Source organism: Erigeron canadensis, chromosome 6 (genome assembly GCF_010389155.1).
Source record: "Erigeron canadensis isolate Cc75 chromosome 6, C_canadensis_v1, whole genome shotgun sequence".
NCBI lineage: Eukaryota > Viridiplantae > Streptophyta > Magnoliopsida > Asterales > Asteraceae > Erigeron > Erigeron canadensis.
Window position 1 is genome coordinate 21,516,111 of NC_057766.1, and position 18,935 is coordinate 21,535,045.

Below are 18,935 nucleotides of genomic sequence, written 5' to 3' on the forward strand. Positions count from 1 at the left end.
TCAATAGCCAAAAAATTGTGAGGGACAACTAATGCTGCTAGGAGAAAAAAATTGTGAGTCATTGCTATGTGACTTTGTCGACCATTTCTATAGAAAAAAATAAAAAACAACTACAGTCGGCCATGACGTAGGGTGCTACTTTTCCGCAGACCAAAATATTTGCTCTAATATAAAATGGACCTTGGTTAACGAGATAATATATAGAAAAAGGATCACGTAGAACAATTTTTCAATTAGAGAAGAAAAAAACTAGATCAATGTGTGCTTGTAATTCACATGCCAAGAGTCACCACAAGATGGATACACTAAACTGTAAACTTACCTAGAGTTGACGATTTCAACAAATTTGTTTGTTGACAACTCTACTTAGGTTATGTTATAATTTTAACAGGTGCAATAAGATTTCCAACATGTCCAATAAAACAAACTTAACTAATAAGAAAATGGGTCAAATGGATATGATTTATACAATTTATTAATTAATATGTACTGAAGTCTAAAAATATAAGAAAAAATATTGGTTTGGGTCAACTGAACCCAGTCTGACCAACACGGAAAGACTACCTGCTACGACCTGAACTAATCTATGACTTATTAACATACCTGCCCATATTCCCATCCTCCAAAATTAGACAGAGCAGTAATCAGGTAATCAGATAACTAAAAAGCGTCTACAATTGAGAACCAAAATCGAGGCGAATTTTCCTAATTCAAAAGAAACTTAGATGTCAGCTGGTTATTAAGTACCATACTGTTAGAAGCTACACTAAGTGTCTACAGTCTAGGTCTTAGCAACCACAAATATGCAGAAGAGACAGTTACTTACGAAGAGACAGTTACTTACGATTGGATAACAAGTGACGTACTTTGTCAAATAGGTCTTAGCCAAAGTTCAGAATTCGTGATTTGGTTTAAGTGTTTACTATATGATATGTGTATGAGCTAAGCGTTGTAGATTAAACGGAGCAATAGCAATACCTTACAAAGCCAACCTACCATGAACTAACAAAGCCAAATGTTGTAGATTAAACGGATCAATAGCAATACCTATCCCATAGATGATTTTTACATACAGAGATGATATAGAATTCCCTCCAGAAAACCAATAATTTGCTTTTCTTGGTATTGTGTTTAAATATACTAAGCCAACCCCATAACCTTGACCATAATGAACAGCTACCAATACCCCATTTACACAATTCATCAAACCTAACTCCTTCCAACTAAATACAAACCCTGCAACCAAACCCCATTAGCATTGACCCATAACAAACCATAAGCCACACCCAACAAAACCAAATCCAAACTGATCAAACCAGAAAATCTAACCTTGGCACCTATTTTAACAATATCAAGCCTTGAACTAAAGAAATTAGCTAACTATAAAGTTTTCCACATAAACTGCCTTAAACACTGCAACCCACATATCAAACTTTATGCAAGTTTTTGGTAAATAATACTACTTCACAGTTCACACGATCTTGTCCCCTATCATTACAGTTAAAAGACACATTCAAAAAAGTATAGCATTATGGCAATAAGGTAACTAAAAGTACTTTCTCTTTTCTTTTTTTCTTTTTACTGTTTTGTTTTATTGTGTATCTAACACCAATAACTGAAAAATGAATATGAGAAAGAAGTCATTTCCTTTCTTCCAAAGAGACAGCCAAGACAAGGAAATGGAAAAGTTTAAGAAATACATACCGAGATGAACGGGCAAGGCCATGCGATAGTTGCACCAAGAGAATCTTGAATGGTGGAGAATAATCCATAAGGTCTGACCAGTATTTCATCTTTTTTTTATTGCAACTTGAACGTTTACCTCACACCATCCATGTCCAATCTCTATACCACCAACTATGTCATTTGGGTCCAAGCTCTTCACCCATCCTTTTGCTACATTCTCAGTTGGATTTAGAATGCTTTTAAGGAAAACCTCATTTCCAACCTAGATTTCAGCAATCAAATTATGTATCAGAAACGAGCAAGAAAGATCCGACAAGAATGGACTAGGCCTAAAGTACCGAGCTGAAAGGACTAAGCAAAAATTCAAGTTACCAGACTCTACAAACTAGTGACCTCTACAAACTAGTGACCTGATGAAATCAAAACATGTATTTTTATAAATAAATGTACTATCCCGTGCACAAACTAGTACATAGAAACTGATATGTTAATCATGTTATGTATAAGAAACCGAGCAACAAAAGACTGAGATGAATGGACCGGGCCTAAAGCACCAAATTGAAAAGACCGAGCAAAATACAAGTAGCCAAAGTATACAAACCAGTGAGTTGATTAAATTAAAACATGTATTTGCTTAAACAGATGTATTATTCCGTGCATGAGCAACTAGTACCTATAAACTTATATGTTGATCAACAACCTAATGAGTTCGACCTAGAAGCAAAGAAGCTAGGGCGAGCAACAGACTTAGAGCAGGAGAATTTCAGGAACAGAAACAGACTTACAAAAACAAAATTTTAGGAACATAATTACAGCAACAGAATTTTAGGAACAAAATTACAGCAGCAAGATTTCAGACCAGAATTACAGCAACAGAATTACAGGAAACAAGTAATATTAATACTTCCCAAAATAATAGGCTGATGCCATACTAGTCAGACAATCATGTGAAAGGTAAGTCAAGCTAACTGAGCTGTTCGATAAGATAGGTCAAAATTTTTATCTCCCAAAACAACAGGGCTACACGTTGGACGCTTCAATTTAATAACTTTAACATAATTAACTATAAATCTTTAGGGTTTTGAATTCAATAAAAAAACACCAAAGAATCAGTATGGTAATTCTTTTAACATAATTTAAGATTATCAAACATATAAACATATGGATACAGAATATATACATATATAGATATAGAGGCAGATACAAATATAAATACAGATATATAATACAGATATATACTGATAAAGAAACAGGACTTTCTATTGACTGAATAAAATTTGGATCATTACTGGAAAAAAAAGGAAGATAATGAGCATGACTTATCTCTAATGAGCATACAATAAGTAGCGACATTGTAAGTATCGATTTGAAAAGATGTCAATTTTAGGGACTTTGATTCCTAAACTATAAAGCTAATAAGCTTAATGGGAATTCATAACAAAACACCTTACAAACTTTTTTCTTTTTCCTTCTTGGATAGCAGGTTAAATGAACTGAAACATGGTCGGCTAAATAGATCATAAATGCGTTGGGGGCTCATGATATGTGGTAAGGCCATTTTGGGATGTCAACCACAAGAAAGCACCAGACATCTATATTTTGGTAGGTGGCTGTGTATTGGAGTTGAACTCTCAGCCAACACATCTACATGCCATAGGGCTATTCGGAAACCTATTAGTTTGTCTAAGTTTGACTTATTTTAATAAACTCATTTTTAGCTTGAAAACTTATTATGAAACTCTAAGAAAAGATAAGCGTATGACCAAAAAAAGAATGAACCCCAAAAACTTGGTTTATCGAAGATAAGTCAAAACCAAACTAGCCAATGAGCTATCAAATAAGTTAAACTAAACACCCTGTATGTTGTTAATTGTCCAGTTTCAAGCTTATGCTATTTCAAAACATGGTGGTTGTGTTGATTTATATACGATGGACCGATATTGAACACCCAGACCCAATTTGACTGCCTTTCACTCAATCTGATAAAAGTTACCGATTTGTGGATTTATCACTCGGTAGACTGCCAAGAACCGATATATCGGCCACCAAGACCAATACAACACTGCAAAACATATTGTAAAAAAATAAACTTACAACTGTTGCATTGTGCTTGTATAGAGCTAGTATTAAACAATAAGTAGACCAGATTAACCACTACAATTTTCTATTTTTATACAAAACAGCCGCAGTGAAGTTCAATATATCTCAGAAATTCAACCTACGAAACTTATCACTATGTTGCAAAGCAACAATAGTATTATTTCCTTAGCTTTTCATCTAAAAAACAAGAAACTGCATCAAAGCTTGTTTTGCCAAAAGTGACAATCATAAATGATGGAAATTTAAGAAAGCCAAGTACTCTAACTAAGAACCATTGAGTACAACAAATTTGATAACTTTATGATACAAAATCAAATATCAAAGTTACTCTTGTACGCGTTCAAATTAACCAGTTTTAAGCAGTTAAACTAAACACTTTATTTACTCTTGGACACCGAAATGGCAAAATCCATAACGTGATTACTAGGAAATTTATAAAGTCGTAAAACTATCATGAAAACAATCCAAAATCAAAATTACTATCTAAAAACCATCCAAAAAAGTATCATGAAACAATCTTATCAAGATTCAAGAAACACATTTCAATCAATTTGAAGGTAGGGATCGACTAATAACCGATCAATTTTGGTTTAATAACTCGGTCCATTCATTGAGTGTCACTGTTTGTTACTGTTACGCAGGGCTTTATAGATATTGTATGTATTGTAATTTATCAAGTCATATAAAGGGTGGAACAGTAAGGATTTATGCGGAAACATACCCGTAAAGGTGCAGGTCCATTGGTCACAACAGGGGTATGCGAGGTTAAAGGCGGATCACTAGAACCATCCATCGACCCATTAATCTTTGCTTGGGCTTTTAACCAGTCCACTTCACTAGTAAGTTCTTCAATTTGATGTTTTCTTTATGACATGCTGAACGAATTGGTATTACCCCCCGTACATCAGAAGCACGAACACCCAAACTATACATGATTGCATCACCATTGCGATCCTTACCCATGACTTTAGAAAAAATATCATCTGGTCCAGGCGTATCATTCGAACCCTCGGGGAGTTTTAGTTTGATTTGTTTCATCTTCGTCTAAATTAAATATAGTAACAAAAAGATTATATGTATTTTTAACGGCATGAAAGAACACATATAAAAACGTTGAACCCGAGGTGTCTGCTTATATGGATCCTGAACTTTTTGAATCTGTAAAGCTTTCTACTTTCTAAGATATATACTCGTTTGGAGTTGTGTTAAGAATATTGACAGGAAGACCAGCATTGAGTATTATAAATGATACAAAATGCGCTTTAGAAAACAGGAAATTTGTTACAAATTTGGATTCATCAGGCGGGGATTGGCCAATCGAGCATGCAAAGGAATTGGCTTATCTGGGTTTAAGATGTGAAAAGAATCCCATGGATAGACCGGATCTTGTAAATGAAATATTGACAAAATTGGAGACAATGCGAAATCTGGTTATCACAGACTCACCTGATGAGTCTGAGAACCGTCGTAACAATGTGATGTTAAGACATAAGTTGGATCCCAATTGGCTTACACAAAATATGCCAGGGTAATATTAAGACAAACGGTAATTACAATATAATTACAAGACTTGAAATTATACACAAATATACAACACATATCTAGAATGCTCATGTCACCGAGAATCATGCACTAACAGTCTCCCCCATGACATCAGCATCTAGATATGGCCTTCAAAACTTCGTTTGTCATCCTAAGTGTGGCCAAAAACCTCCTTCAGAAACTTCAGGTGTTACACTAGCTGGACTCCCGCTCATCCTTTCAATCAAATCAGAAGTTCAAGACTCTTGTTTTGAGTCTACCCCTGATTGATTGTCTACCTCAACCCTGCCTTTTGCAATGGTTGTTTGTAGAGACAGCTCGTCTGATTCCTTCTCCTTTGGATCAAGTAGGTCAAGTAATGCATTAACATAAGCACACTTGCCTTTAGCTGAAGGGTCTATCGGATCTTGAATCAGGGTTAGACTCAAAACATGTTCTCGTACTCATCAAAGTTGAAGTATGACCTGAGTACCAACTTTGGTGCATACTTCAACTTTGGTTTGACCAAAGTTGAAGTATGCAGCATTGTCATTCAGTAGTTCACTCCTAACTTCTTCCTCGGCAGTTGGTCTGATCTGAGTACCGACTCCTACTCCTCCAGTCAGTTGTTTCTGGAAACCAGACACTTCTTCTTCTGCTGGTTGATTTAATGAATGAGCAACAGTTGATTGCCCCTGTTGACTTTGCTCCCCCTGAGCTGCATTGACATTTAAGCCCATAAATCTCTTAATCTCCTCCTGTTGTCTGGAGCCGCTTGGATCTTCATCTTCATCATCTCTTCGACGATGTTTGAGTTCATCCTCCTTGCATCCAGACTTCTCCCCCTGAGATTCAAGATTTTTGATTTTTTTATGCAGCTCAGTTGACCTCTTCCCAAGTTTCTTAAGATGAGTAGCTTGACCTTTGAGAAATTTATGGTGTACCCCAACAGAATCAACAATTCCATTGATAGAATTAATTGATGCTTCTTGGGTTTCTTGTAGATCAAGCTGGCTATTTTCAAACTCTAGGAGATTTTGTTTTATGAGGCCAACATCCCTTTGGTGTGACTCTTCTTTTCTTTTTTGCTTGTCAGACAAGTCTGCAACTAGTGCTCTCATCTGCCGAAGATCAACAGCTAACTTGGCAACACGATCCTTATTAGTTTGAGGAACTCCTTGCTGTGAAGAAGTCACTGATGGTCTTGTTGTAGATGGTGGAGTCGTTGACGAAGACATGATTGGTGTGATTGTAGCGTCGTGAGGTCTTGCAGTCATCAAAAACTTGATAGGCGTCTCTCTATATTTCATCCCTTTGTTGAGTTGACATGTTATAGAGCTCTGTACTTATTGAGGTTATTGAGGTTTCCCGGATGTTGTATCCAGACTAAATGATCCGGAAAAAAAATATTATGCATTATAAATGAACTCAACAATGAATTTCGAAGATAATTTTAAATATCAACCAGTAAATTTATCGAGGTTAAGTCCATTATGCATAAATTGTTATGAATAAACTCAACATTAAATTATGAAGATATTCATAAAAATCGTATATATATCATCATCTCGGTCCCAAGTATTTTAAACTTTCGAAGTTTCCTTGAAGGAAAATGATTAATCCTTCTAAAAGTCCTCCTCAAATCTCTAAAACTTGACATATTCCATTAATTCTTACCTAATATCATCTCTTGATCATGCCACATGTTATGATCTTGTAATTAGAGGGATTTTTAGGTTGATTAGTTAGAAGGATTAATCATTTCCCTTCTTTGAAGGATCCTATTTTTGAGAATAAAAACGGTAAACACATCAGCTAAATGATTTAGTGATCTTATTTGTTTAATTGTTTGTGTAATGAAAACGTTAAAAAGAATAATGCATAGTATATGCAGTGAAGATACTTTATGATATAGAATCTCTTTCCGGGCCAAAAATATTGATCACAAATCACACTTCACACTAGATGCAATATAATCTATAGCTTCTGAGTCTTAACAAATTTAAGTCACACTTCATTCCCTCGGTAATCTTTAGACTATAGGATTGTGCAGGGGCTGCTCAACCACTTAGGCCGACTTTAGGAGAGCACCCATCCGTAATGTGCAATGGAAGTCACTGACCTAGGCCATGGACCTTTATGATCATCCATTGACCGCATCCAGGTATATATGTAATCCATCTCCCTAAATTTCTAATTATAATCCTTCCCCTCCCTTCCACTATGTTTTCTCAACCGATGTGGAAATCCCATTCAACTATTGCAAATTACATGATATAATCTTTGTTTCTATTTATATCCTTTTATGATTTCTGTATCTATAAGATTGGATTCATTAACCTTACCAATTAAGTTAGAGTTCACTGGTCTAGATTTGATGTCCAAAAGACCAAAACATATGTTGCGTGAAACAAACTTTCAGAGTGGTTAAAAAGAATGCAAAAAGTTGAGAAAACAATGTGACATTAGATGTTACATATGAATCGATAAACATAACGCCATCTCACATACACGAGTAATCAAAATTAATGAAGCATTCAACATCATAACAGTACAAATTGATATAGGTATGTTAGAAAGCTCATAATGATACAACGATGTAATTAAGCCAGTCCATTCAACGCATTTCCACGTTCTAGGTTTACTTGGCTATAGGACTGTACATGAGCATGACTGGTGTCATTTTTTTTCAAGCTCGATCTGGAATATCAACGCCCCTTTGAGCAGTATTAGGCTAGTATTAGTAATACATTAATCAAGATCAATATTAATCGCTTTGATTCCTTCAAACTGGGCTTGACCAACTTGAACATATCATATGGATATAAAAGATAAAATGGTACAAAGACCTCCATAATTCTTGTGAGTTTTACGGCCCATGTAGGCATGTATCTTAATAAGCTTACGTTCAAACACGGCAAGATGTAGATCAGTTCAATACATATATATGCCAAACCGATCTTTAATGCTCATGAGTTGGTTTGACATAGTTTTATCCTTTTAATGGATGAATAAATAACCAACATCGTAGCCTTTACCCAGTCTTTATTGAATGATACTTTACTAGGCAATATTGTATCCAGACGTAGTGTTCAAAAGGCTCAAAGGATCCAAAAATTTTCAGAACCAGTGTTTGGCGCAATTGGCCAACGGGTCTCAAGATTCGGCTGTCATCTCTAGAATCTCTAATCCTTGAACAAACTTTCATCAACGTGCGTATCAACATTTAAATAAGTACAGGTAAAAAGTACAGGTAAATTACTCAGTATATAAATAAGAAACCTCTTCGTTAATAAATTAAAGAATGCCTAATATACATACATAAAAGCAGTAAGGGAGTATCTAAAACAAATGCATCGACAAGATGAACCAATTGGTAATTTGGTTTTGGTATACGGACTACACCAAGAAAAACTAGACTAGCTAAGAAAATTAAGAAATATGGAGACACGCATGAATCCTGAAGTAGTAGAATCCATTCCTATCAAATATGATACTGGCAACTTGGGTATTACCGAGATGTTTAAGAAACTTCGATAATCGATTGATCCCGGATAAGATGTAACACTTCCATATTGATAGTAACACAAAAGTTACCATTATCAAGATTTTCATTTTATATATCTTTTCCTTTTCAATTGTTGAGAGATCCATACAACAGGCTGTTAACAGTGTTCTCGATTGATACAAAATCTTGAATTTGATGCAGGAAAAAATAAAACCCACATCAGTTCTCATCTAAAACGGGCTGAACAATTGAGTCATTATCGATGCAATTCCCAGCCACATTCTGTAAGTGCTTGAATCACATGTTCAGCTGCCTCCATTGTGTCTTGTAGTGGAGGATAGGTCCATGCTTCCGTAATCTACACAATAATACCATAAATAAATGAGGTAAAAAATAGTTATTTGCTACCACAGGCTACCATTATAATGAATCAATAGCAACTTACATTTTCTTTACCAGTGAAGGGTCGCACCATCCCTCTTTCAATTAAACATTTGTGGAAGTATGCAAACTTCCATGTACACCTCTCAGCTCCAATTACATAAACAGGCTTTCTGGAACATAAATGAGCAAGTCCATTCCATAAAATCAAGAAGAAAAAAGTTGCAATCAAAAGGAATTAAATCCACCTACATGGAGTGAATCCCATTTTAGACAACATGACCTTTTTCGTCAGAGTAGAACAAACTTTAACTTTTTCCATTTCAGGGAATGCATGTTGGCAATGCAAAACAGCAACATTCCCATACCAAATAAAATCAAGTTATGTTGCTTAAAATGAACCTAAATTAAGTGGTATGGACCTAAAGTAGGTCGCTGACTTGCTGTTATATGTAGTAAACCTTATTTGGCTTCCAAGATTAACGAGATGCGTACCCAGTACTGCAAGCCTCACTTAGCATGCTCACTGAATCAGCAGTTATAACAAAAGCATCAGCCCAAGCTAGATGTCCCATGTGTGGATTTGGATCTACACGGTATCATGATTCACCATATCAATATCTTCTATTACTGTTTGCAGAGAACAGTAGGGAAATTATAAGTCACAAGATATAGCAGGGGTGTCTTCATTACCCATAGCCAATAAAACTGCCCGACACAGAAGATTCAGACCACAAGTGTTAGCTTAATCAGGTCGCAGGTCCATTATTCAGTTTTGGGAAACTAACCGCCTAATTTGATTCGGTTTGCAAGTATGATATCAAAAAGGGCAAACCCGGTTAACTGAGTAACAGATCTTTTTAGAATTCAAGTCATTCAACTTGTATGTATATATAAAATTTAAGAGAATAAACTGATCACGTGGTTATCAAACAGGCTGTCCCAATGGTTCGCTGGTTCCTCTTCCACATGACCGCTCTCTATTCTTCTTCCTGGTCACGAGGCTGTCCGGAACTCAGACCGGCTGTCCCCAATTCCTATCTTAATTATTTAGCTTTATCTAAATTTAAATAGGATATTTCATGTTTGTTTTCTTCTAACTGTAATTAGTATTTGCGGAATTGTCTTTTTTTTTCTCCAAGTATCCTCTAAGGTTACATTATCAGCCGACATACGTATAATAGATCATCTTTAATGATAAACCTATAAGTCAGGGTGTGACTGCATATTAAGCAAAAGAGTTTCGTAATTGACTAGAAGAGCTTACAAAGAAAATAAGGATTTGTGTTTATACAGAGACTCCAAAAATTCAAGATTCTAAGGTTTCAACCAGCAATTTGAATCAAGAATCAAGTTTAGGGTTTAGGGTAAACTGTTCAGTTAACCCAAAATCTCCATAATTGACACATAAGCCAACCTGTTTAACCTAATACTTATTCGGGATTTCGGATAGGGTGGGTTAGAAGTCCAATACATGAGACGGCCGGGTCTCACGAAATCGGATTGGGTTGACACATTATTTTTCTCAATAACTTTATAAATGTTAATGTGTTAATTATGATTAAAAAACAATGACTACAATAATTATCTAGTTCAACTTAAACGATTAAGGTTGTTGTAGTCAATACTGATAAAAATAATAATAGACTTGAGGATACTTTCTTTATCTAAAGAAAGTTATTTCACTAGTTTGAGATAGAACATGACCTAAATCGACCAACTCATAAGGTAAATCATTTAAGACGGAGGGGTGATACCTTTGCCATCCCATATATTAACCTTAGGATGGTTATGGAATTCCCTTACCAATACCTCGGACACCTGTTGGTTGAAAATTCAAATTTTTTGTTTTCATTTAGCATGGTTAAAGTAATGACAGAAATTATCTGTACCTGTTTGGGGGTTCGTCTAGAAAATGAAATCCTGACGCTTCCACAAGTTGGAAGCACATCCAGCAATGATGCTGCTAACTGGCTGGATAGGTCCGCACCATATCTGCAGTGACCTATGATAAAAGCCAATATCCAAGCTACATTTGTTAATTTTTAACACTGGGCAGAATGCTAAAATAGAAAAGTAAATCGTTCTGCAGACTAAAGATATATTTTCACCGCAAATATATGATAATAATGATTTGAGCAACCTGCTTTAGAAATACAAAGTAAGGGAAATAAATAATTTTCAACCCATTTACTCATGAATGTGAAGACTCGAACTATGTTATATCTAACGGATCAAACACATGGGAATTCACTCAAAAATGTAATGTAATTAATTAATATATAAAATCTCGTTAACCATTTAACTTATATTGTAATAATATGTTATTTGTAATTTATATTTGACACAATAACTATTTTCTAAATCAAATAAAATTAAACAAGACACGTTCCTAGTGTTCCCAACCTGACCCTTCCTACCCGTGCCAAACAGTACCCTTATTTTGACCCGTACGGAAACCACCTCAATTCCGACCCATTATAGAACAGCCTGAACCCCTACCATTTCTAGCAAATACACTTACGGATAGGTCCTCCAATGTTGACCACAAGCAAGGGTTTGCACAATGATGCCAGTTTATGATGCCAAGCTGAGGTTGCAAGTTGTAGTGCGGCTGAATCAACTTGATGAAGGGCTCCCAATGTTAAGACCTACGGTCGAGTATATATATAACCAGTTTAATTAAAATATGGCTTAAATTTGTATGCACTTGCATACTGCAATATTCTTAAAACCTAAAACACGAAGGTTACCCACCACATTTCTTCCTGGAGGTTGACGAGGAGTAATCCACCCACGCAAAAACCAAGGAATACGTTTCTTCCCTTCGGGTGTCAGTGGATAATAATCATGACGTGGAGTAATCACCAAGTCAAACCTATCCAGATGAGACCGCGGGTGTTGTATCTACATCCATAATAGAATAATAACAAATGTTAGTAACTACATTTCAAGAATGTCATATTACCAACCAGTAGTAATCATATATATAAAGCGTCAACCATCTCTTGATGAAATATGAAAACAGGAAGTTGCATAAATAAGCCCCTTCAAGAGACATATATCTTATGAAATACGCCACAAGAAAGATCAAAAGAAACATAAAAATAGAAAAGCCCTCACTCAAACCTGTACAGTGAAAACATGATCTGGAGCTAACCGTTTAATCGAACTTGTGACAGATATAGTATCCCGACCAGATGCAACAACCAATAATGGACCATCCCTACGGAAAACAAACAAACATTTATCAACAACTTGTTCCACATGTAACTACAAAGGTGAGTTTTCCATATGTCATCTTGTCCCCTTCGAGGGAGGGCATGTGGGGTTTTCCCTTGGACACCTACTCAACCCAATTAAGACAACCGACAACTTTGTCTGATTGGGTGGATGGTGGGGGCGGACAGTTAACATTTAAAAAACAATGTAATCTAATTAATACTAAATTCTCGTAGAACCTCATACAGGAATTAAAGAAATGAAAGCAAAACATACTTGTCAAAAGTCTCAGTAGCATTGGCTGCAATTAGTTCGGCATCGGCTTCTAAGATATTTGATTTATCTGCAGCACCATAAACATCAGAATAAGACATAATTTAATTTATAGACATATAAAATATAAGATAAAATCGAAGAAAGCGGGATACCGTAAACAGTGGACCGTGGGTCAAAGAGTTGCCTTGATAGTCTTTGGTTTGTAAAAACAGGGAGCCAGTTAAGCCATTTATGAATCCCATCTGTCGGCCTACGAACACGCTGTATCAAACAATAATATATATTATTAAAGAAAAAATGAAAATGGAATGATGATGAGAAATAGGATTTTACATAGAGAGTGGGAGAATGAGAAAGGCCCAAAGCTCGAATCAATCCAAAACATTGATTCTCGGCACCTGCTAATCCGTTTCCGATTACAACAGCCCTTTTCACCGTTCTTCCCATTTTTGATGTAGTCTATGTGTCTGTGAGATCTGAGAGAAGGGTTTTGCTAGGGTTTATGTACACGCTGCAAACACGTTTTAAAACCCGGTGATATCGGAGTGGTAACGATATGATAACGGTGGGTCGGTGGCAGTGTGGTGCAGACAGCGAATGGTGGTGAAATAGGGTACTAGCGTGGGTTTCTCTATATTACTGTAACTAAGATAAACCACTGGTTAAACCTCTAAACCTGCTATGCGGCAAGGTTTCGAGTTTGAGCCTTATTAGGTTCTCCTCGATGGTATTTTTCAATTAAGGAGGTGGTAAATAAGTAAGTAACTCTTAATATGTCGTTTTTCATGGGTTTTGGGTCTCAATACCATCTTTGACGGTGTATGGGGAAGGTTGAGATGTAGACAGCCTTACCCCTACTAAAGATAGAGAGGCTGGTTTCATGTTCTACCATACGTAGAAAAGGCCCTCCAGCCTTGCTGGGCATGAGAATCAAACCCTTAGTGTGGGACCCTTTCGTTGTGCGATTCGCACACATCATACATGTCTGAGGTAAAATTCACTTATAAAAAAAAAATTTAAGATTACTAATAGAGGATAGTTTTTTATTAATTACAATTATGAGAAAATGTCAAATAACACTTACATTAATTTCCTGATTTTATTTATTTTTTAAAAAATTATTCTTTATCCTAATCATCATTATTAAATAATAAAAATGTTAAAAAAGTAAAAAGAAAATTACATCCTAACATAACAAGTCGAATACGTAGGTTGCAATCTACTATTAAACTATATATTATGTAAATCTATTTTTTCACTTTTTTTTAACGGCTTAATGTGTACTCGTATTTATTAGCTAATCAATATCTTTCTAATTCTTTATATAACTAAAATAGGATATGTTTTTTTCTAGGTGACATTTTTAATTTATTTGTCACATTAAATTTTTAATGAGTTGTCATTTTTTTCATTTAATTTGCTATATTTATGTTACCATATATAATCTTAATCATCAATTATTATCCTAATCATTAATATTTATTTTTGTATTTTCTATATGAGTATAAGATGTTTATATACATTATATTATGTTACTAGGTGATACTCGTGTGTTGTACCGGGCTATTCTATTTTCTATTATAATTCATCGTAAATGAAATACAATAAAAACAATCTTACCAAAATATAATTTCATTAATTGAAAATCTAATTATTTATATATATTTAAAAAAACGTATTATGAACACTGGTAAAATGAATATAGTTTCTCATCACACTTCTTTATTGTTTTGTTTTTCATTTTTGCATTAATGGATATCATTAGGTGAACCAATATTGTGTAATATCACGCAATGAGACAACACGACTAACGTTTTCATTGGTCTTCTCATATGTACAATAGTTTATCAGTATTCAACAGACATCAAATAATAATCATCAAATAGTTTACAAGATTTCAAGAATCATGGTATAAAGTTTAAAGGATTAATTCATCCATTACTTTTTTATTCGACTTTCAGCATGCGATATAAACAGAAACTGAGCACATTCCTAATCCTTCAGATTCCATATTTATCTTTTTAATCGTTGACAATTACTAACACATCTTGTTGTCTTGAAAACACAGTCTCAGTAGATTATAAAAGAAATAAGTAGACACACATAATTGTGAGTGATAATACTTCTAGACCTAGTGGAGATTTTCAATGTTTCTAGTATCACAGTTTATAGTGATATGTGCAAACTATGAGTGATCAAGCAGGTAAATTTTTTGTGAAACTAAATCAACAAATTTCAAGTTTATACACCTAATGATATGAATATTCTTGGCAATAATTCTAATAACAAATATTAAGATCATAATTAAAAAATCATAATATAATAATAGTATTGATCTCTAAACCCATTGATTTGAAAATCCTTGATAATAATATTATAACCAAGATACATTAATATGAATAAATAAAAATAATAATAACAATAATACTATTACCCTAATATAACAATGAATCGTAAATAAAGCTGATTACCTACAATCATCACAAAAAGCCATTAAATTAGTCTGAAATTGGACGATCGTCATCTACCTATATCTCTACTTTCAAATATTATATATTAAACAAAAGTTGTAAATAATAGTTTATTTATAAATCAAATACAGGAAATATTTGATGACATATGGTGCTAAAGTATTAAAGAAGATCAAACAAATAAAATATCTAGATAGGGGTAAAAGAAGAAAATAAATGAAAAGATTGGTGTTTAGTTGTGATTATTCGGTCTTCATTTTTTTTTTTTCGAATCCATACCCATACGCATTTCATCACCATCATCTTCCATTTTCTATATGTACAACTCATAAAACCATAATTTTAAGGATATGAGAACACATCAACAACAAGAGAAAAGTAGTGATGTTCAAGTAATCTCGATCCCATAACAATTCAATAACAGAGATAAATGACGACATCCTTAAATGACACAGAAAGTAATGGTCTATATAGAGTGGTCTTGTTGTTTTTCTAAATGTTGTAATTATATGTGGACCACTAGCATCCTGCTAGTCGGTTCTTTTTTATTAATATATATAGCTTTTGCCGTTCAATATATATATATATGTAGGATAAAGTTATTTTGAGAATCCTTTTTTTGCGAAAACCTTTGAGAACTTTTCAAATCAAGCCCAACCGATGATTGTTCTTTACATGAAAATTGTTTTTTTAACTGTTTTCTAAATAACTTATGTGTAATTTTGAAGTTTATAATTGTGTGGATGCATGGATTATCATCCGTTATACAATTATGTTGAGATTTGGATTCTTGATCACATGTGCACGAATATTGCTATGATCACATGTAATCATAGCAATATTCGTGCACATTTGATCAAGAATCCAAATTTCCACATAATTGTATAACGGATGATAATCCATGCCACTACACAATTATAAACTTCAAAATTATACATAAGTTATTCAGAAAACAATAAAAAAACAACTTTCATGTAAAGAATAATCATCGGTTGGGCTTGATTTGAAAAGTTCTCAAAGGTTCTCGCAAAAAAGGGTTCTCAAAATAACTTTTCAATATACATATATATATATATATATATATAATAATATAATAATTAAGAAGGATAATTTTTGACAAATCATATAAAGTGTGAATATTAATATTGTCATTGACCAATTGAGAAGTCAAAGGTGAAATCATTAATATCATATAATGACTCAAAATCAAAGTTGAAACTCATCTAAAGATTCTTATGTCTTTAAGAGGATTTACAAGGCTCTTATATATATATATATATATATATATATATATATATATATATATATATATAGGGGGATGGGAATATAAGGCTGTCGGATATCTAAGCTTAGGCGTGGAAAACTCACATATTGTTTTTTTCAATCCATAAAAATCATGGGGGCCCATGCATTTATTCATTAAACAAGAAATAATAAAATATTAGTATGTGAGGGGTTCCACATCTAAGCTTAGGTGCCGGACAACCTTATATTCCCTTTTCCCATATATATATATATATATATATAACAGTAGGAATCCGAACGATTCTAAGACATACTCAACTAAAAGTTATCTAATAAAATTGCCACATAGGATAAATCTTATGTGGCATCTCCACATATTTTTTAATAATATTTTTCTATTCTTAAAAGAAATTTATTTTAAATATTAAAAAGTAATGATTTACCTAATTTCTAATGCTATATAGGTATTAAAATCTATTTAGTTAGCTAAAAATTTGGTTCTTTTTTCTAACCAAAATTAAAGATCACGTGTAATTAAATGAATCATCGATAGCTACTTTGATTATTGAAACATGGACCTACGTATAATACAGTGTATATTAGAATTAGAAATTTTATTTATCTAACCTTTTATTTTATTAAAATAAGTATTGGGTTGTTTTTAGATTTTTATGTATTTAATTTGGTTGTCTTTTTTGTTGATTTATAATCATTTATAAAAATCGATTACCATTTTGACATACATACAATAAGACATAATAAGATATTTTTTGAGTTTCATTGTTGCTATGTATTTTATTGAAAATATATTACAGTATAATCATTCTTTATAACGTGTGTGGTCGAGTCCAGATTCAATGCATGTTGTTTAATGTTTTTATTAACCGGTTTTACGATATTTTAATTAGCCGCACATCGTGCTATATATGCAAGTTATTTTAGGACCACTCCTTATATTATGACCAATTAGAAAATGTGTAAATTGTAACTTACACATCATCATCATCTCCGACTACCATCATGATTTTCCGGCGACGGCGACCACCGGAAAAATCATGTTTTAAGTTAACTTACACATGTGTAAGTACTTACACATGTAAGTACTTACACATGTGTAAGTTAACTTAAAACGTTATTTTCTGGCGACGAAGACCACCACCGCCGTCGTCGGAGGACCATGGTGGTAGTCATAGATGATCATGGTGGTGGTGGTGGTGGTGGTCGGTGATGATGTGGTCATAATTGGTCTTAAACTAACATATATATATATATATATATAGAGGATATATTCCCTACACCATCATGTAGGTAACTCTCTATATAATTCCTTTTAAAATATAAAAATAATATCACTTTAAATTAATTTACTTCCATACTCCACTAATTTTCCGCATAATTTGCTACAAATTAAAGAAAAGATACTCCCTTAAACATGTGTTTGACTTTATTATTATTATTATTAGGGTTTTGTTAGTGACAGCCCTTAGGGTTATCAGTAAAAACTAACTGGGTGCATTAAAATTTGTACCTTGCTGTTAGAAAAATCAGGGAGCGGTTTTTAATATATAATGTATAAGTTTTTAAGCATGTAATATGTTGTTAGTGACAGCTCTTAGGGCTATCATTATCATTTTCCTTATTATTATTATGAATCAATTTATTTAAATATTAGGAGTTAAGTTTTGCAATTACATAGGAATCATAGTGGTTATACCACTAACTAAAAGAAAAGAAACTACACATGAAATTGACATCCAAATTTGGCCAGTACCTGCAATTTCAACTCTGAGCCAGATTTCATAACCAACGGCACAAAAACACCACCTCTTTGCATTGCAACATTGCATCAATAATACTCCACAAATTCAAATATAAAAGATGTGTCACATATATACTTATTTTACTAAGCTAAATGAAAAAATAAAACATCAAGAGTATGATAAGTTCTAAAAACAGAATTATTATCATCAAGAAGAAAAATGGTGCATTTATGCATTTGCCAAGTCCCATGTCACTTGAACGATGTCATATTTTTTACGCCTCATCCATCTAAGAAAACCAAAACAAATGTAAATGAGACATATAAAGATTTCAGAATGAACTGAAGATTAAGATATGAGCATACCTTTTTCCGTTGACATCCAGTAATATAGTGTCCTCTTCCTCCGCAATAACCACAAGTTCTTTTCTTCGGTTCCATGTTGATTTCCATGGGTGACTTTATTCTCGTAGCAACCTTTGGACGACCTTTAGTTTTGACAGGAGCTTTCGAATCTAAAAGCGTAAATTTTTGTGATATGTTCCCTTGTGTCGTAATTTGTATAGTAGAACTATTGTCAGAAGTCATCTCAACTCTAGGTTTTTTCCTTTTATTTTGGGATTCCAAAACACCATCTAGAAAAGTATCAAGTTTCTGAATTTCAACAATACAATATCGTCCATTCGTAAGTACCTTGTTAAACTTTGTTCGAACAGACCATAAAGTGAACAAATTAACTTCAGAAGTAGCGTCACCGATGGTACCT

General features: G+C 33.7%; 1 protein-coding gene and 1 pseudogene across 2 annotated transcripts; both read right to left on the reverse strand.

The window, feature by feature from the left end:
- Positions 1–7,349: 7,349 nt before the first annotated feature.
- On the reverse strand, positions 7,350–7,479 carry LOC122606344 (annotated as a pseudogene).
- Positions 7,480–8,577: 1,098 nt separating this feature from the next.
- On the reverse strand, positions 8,578–13,243 carry LOC122603157 (mitochondrial fission protein ELM1-like). Of its 2 annotated transcripts, XM_043775785.1 has the most exons (11): positions 13,028–13,156; positions 12,847–12,955; positions 12,695–12,761; positions 12,326–12,422; positions 11,954–12,103; positions 11,721–11,847; positions 11,089–11,201; positions 10,954–11,017; positions 9,692–9,785; positions 9,261–9,369; positions 8,578–9,173 (listed from the first exon to the last, which is right to left on the reverse strand). In XM_043775785.1, the coding sequence occupies exons 1-11, from the start codon at positions 13,139–13,141 to the stop codon at positions 9,072–9,074; spliced, it is 1,146 nt and encodes a 381-aa protein (XP_043631720.1). In that variant the 5' UTR covers positions 13,142–13,156; the 3' UTR covers positions 8,578–9,071. The 2 variants fall into 2 exon arrangements, with proteins under 2 accessions (XP_043631720.1, XP_043631721.1); XM_043775786.1 differs by lacking the exon at positions 8,578–9,173 and having other exon boundaries at positions 9,281–9,444; positions 13,028–13,243.
- Between the last annotated feature and the right edge of the window lie 5,692 nt (positions 13,244–18,935).

Excerpts from the sequence above, each read along its gene's own strand:
- LOC122603157 (XM_043775785.1), bottom strand. The coding sequence starts at position 13,141 with ATGGGAAGAACGGTGAAAAGGGCTGTTGTAATCGGAAACGGATTAGCA. Across the intron at positions 12,956-13,027 it reads CTCATTCTCCCACTCTCTAT|CGTGTTCGTAGGCCGACAGA; the intron begins GTAAAATCCTAT and ends TGTTTGATACAG. Across the intron at positions 12,104-12,325 it reads ATCATGTTTTCACTGTACAG|ATACAACACCCGCGGTCTCA; the intron begins GTTTGAGTGAGG and ends TTATGGATGTAG.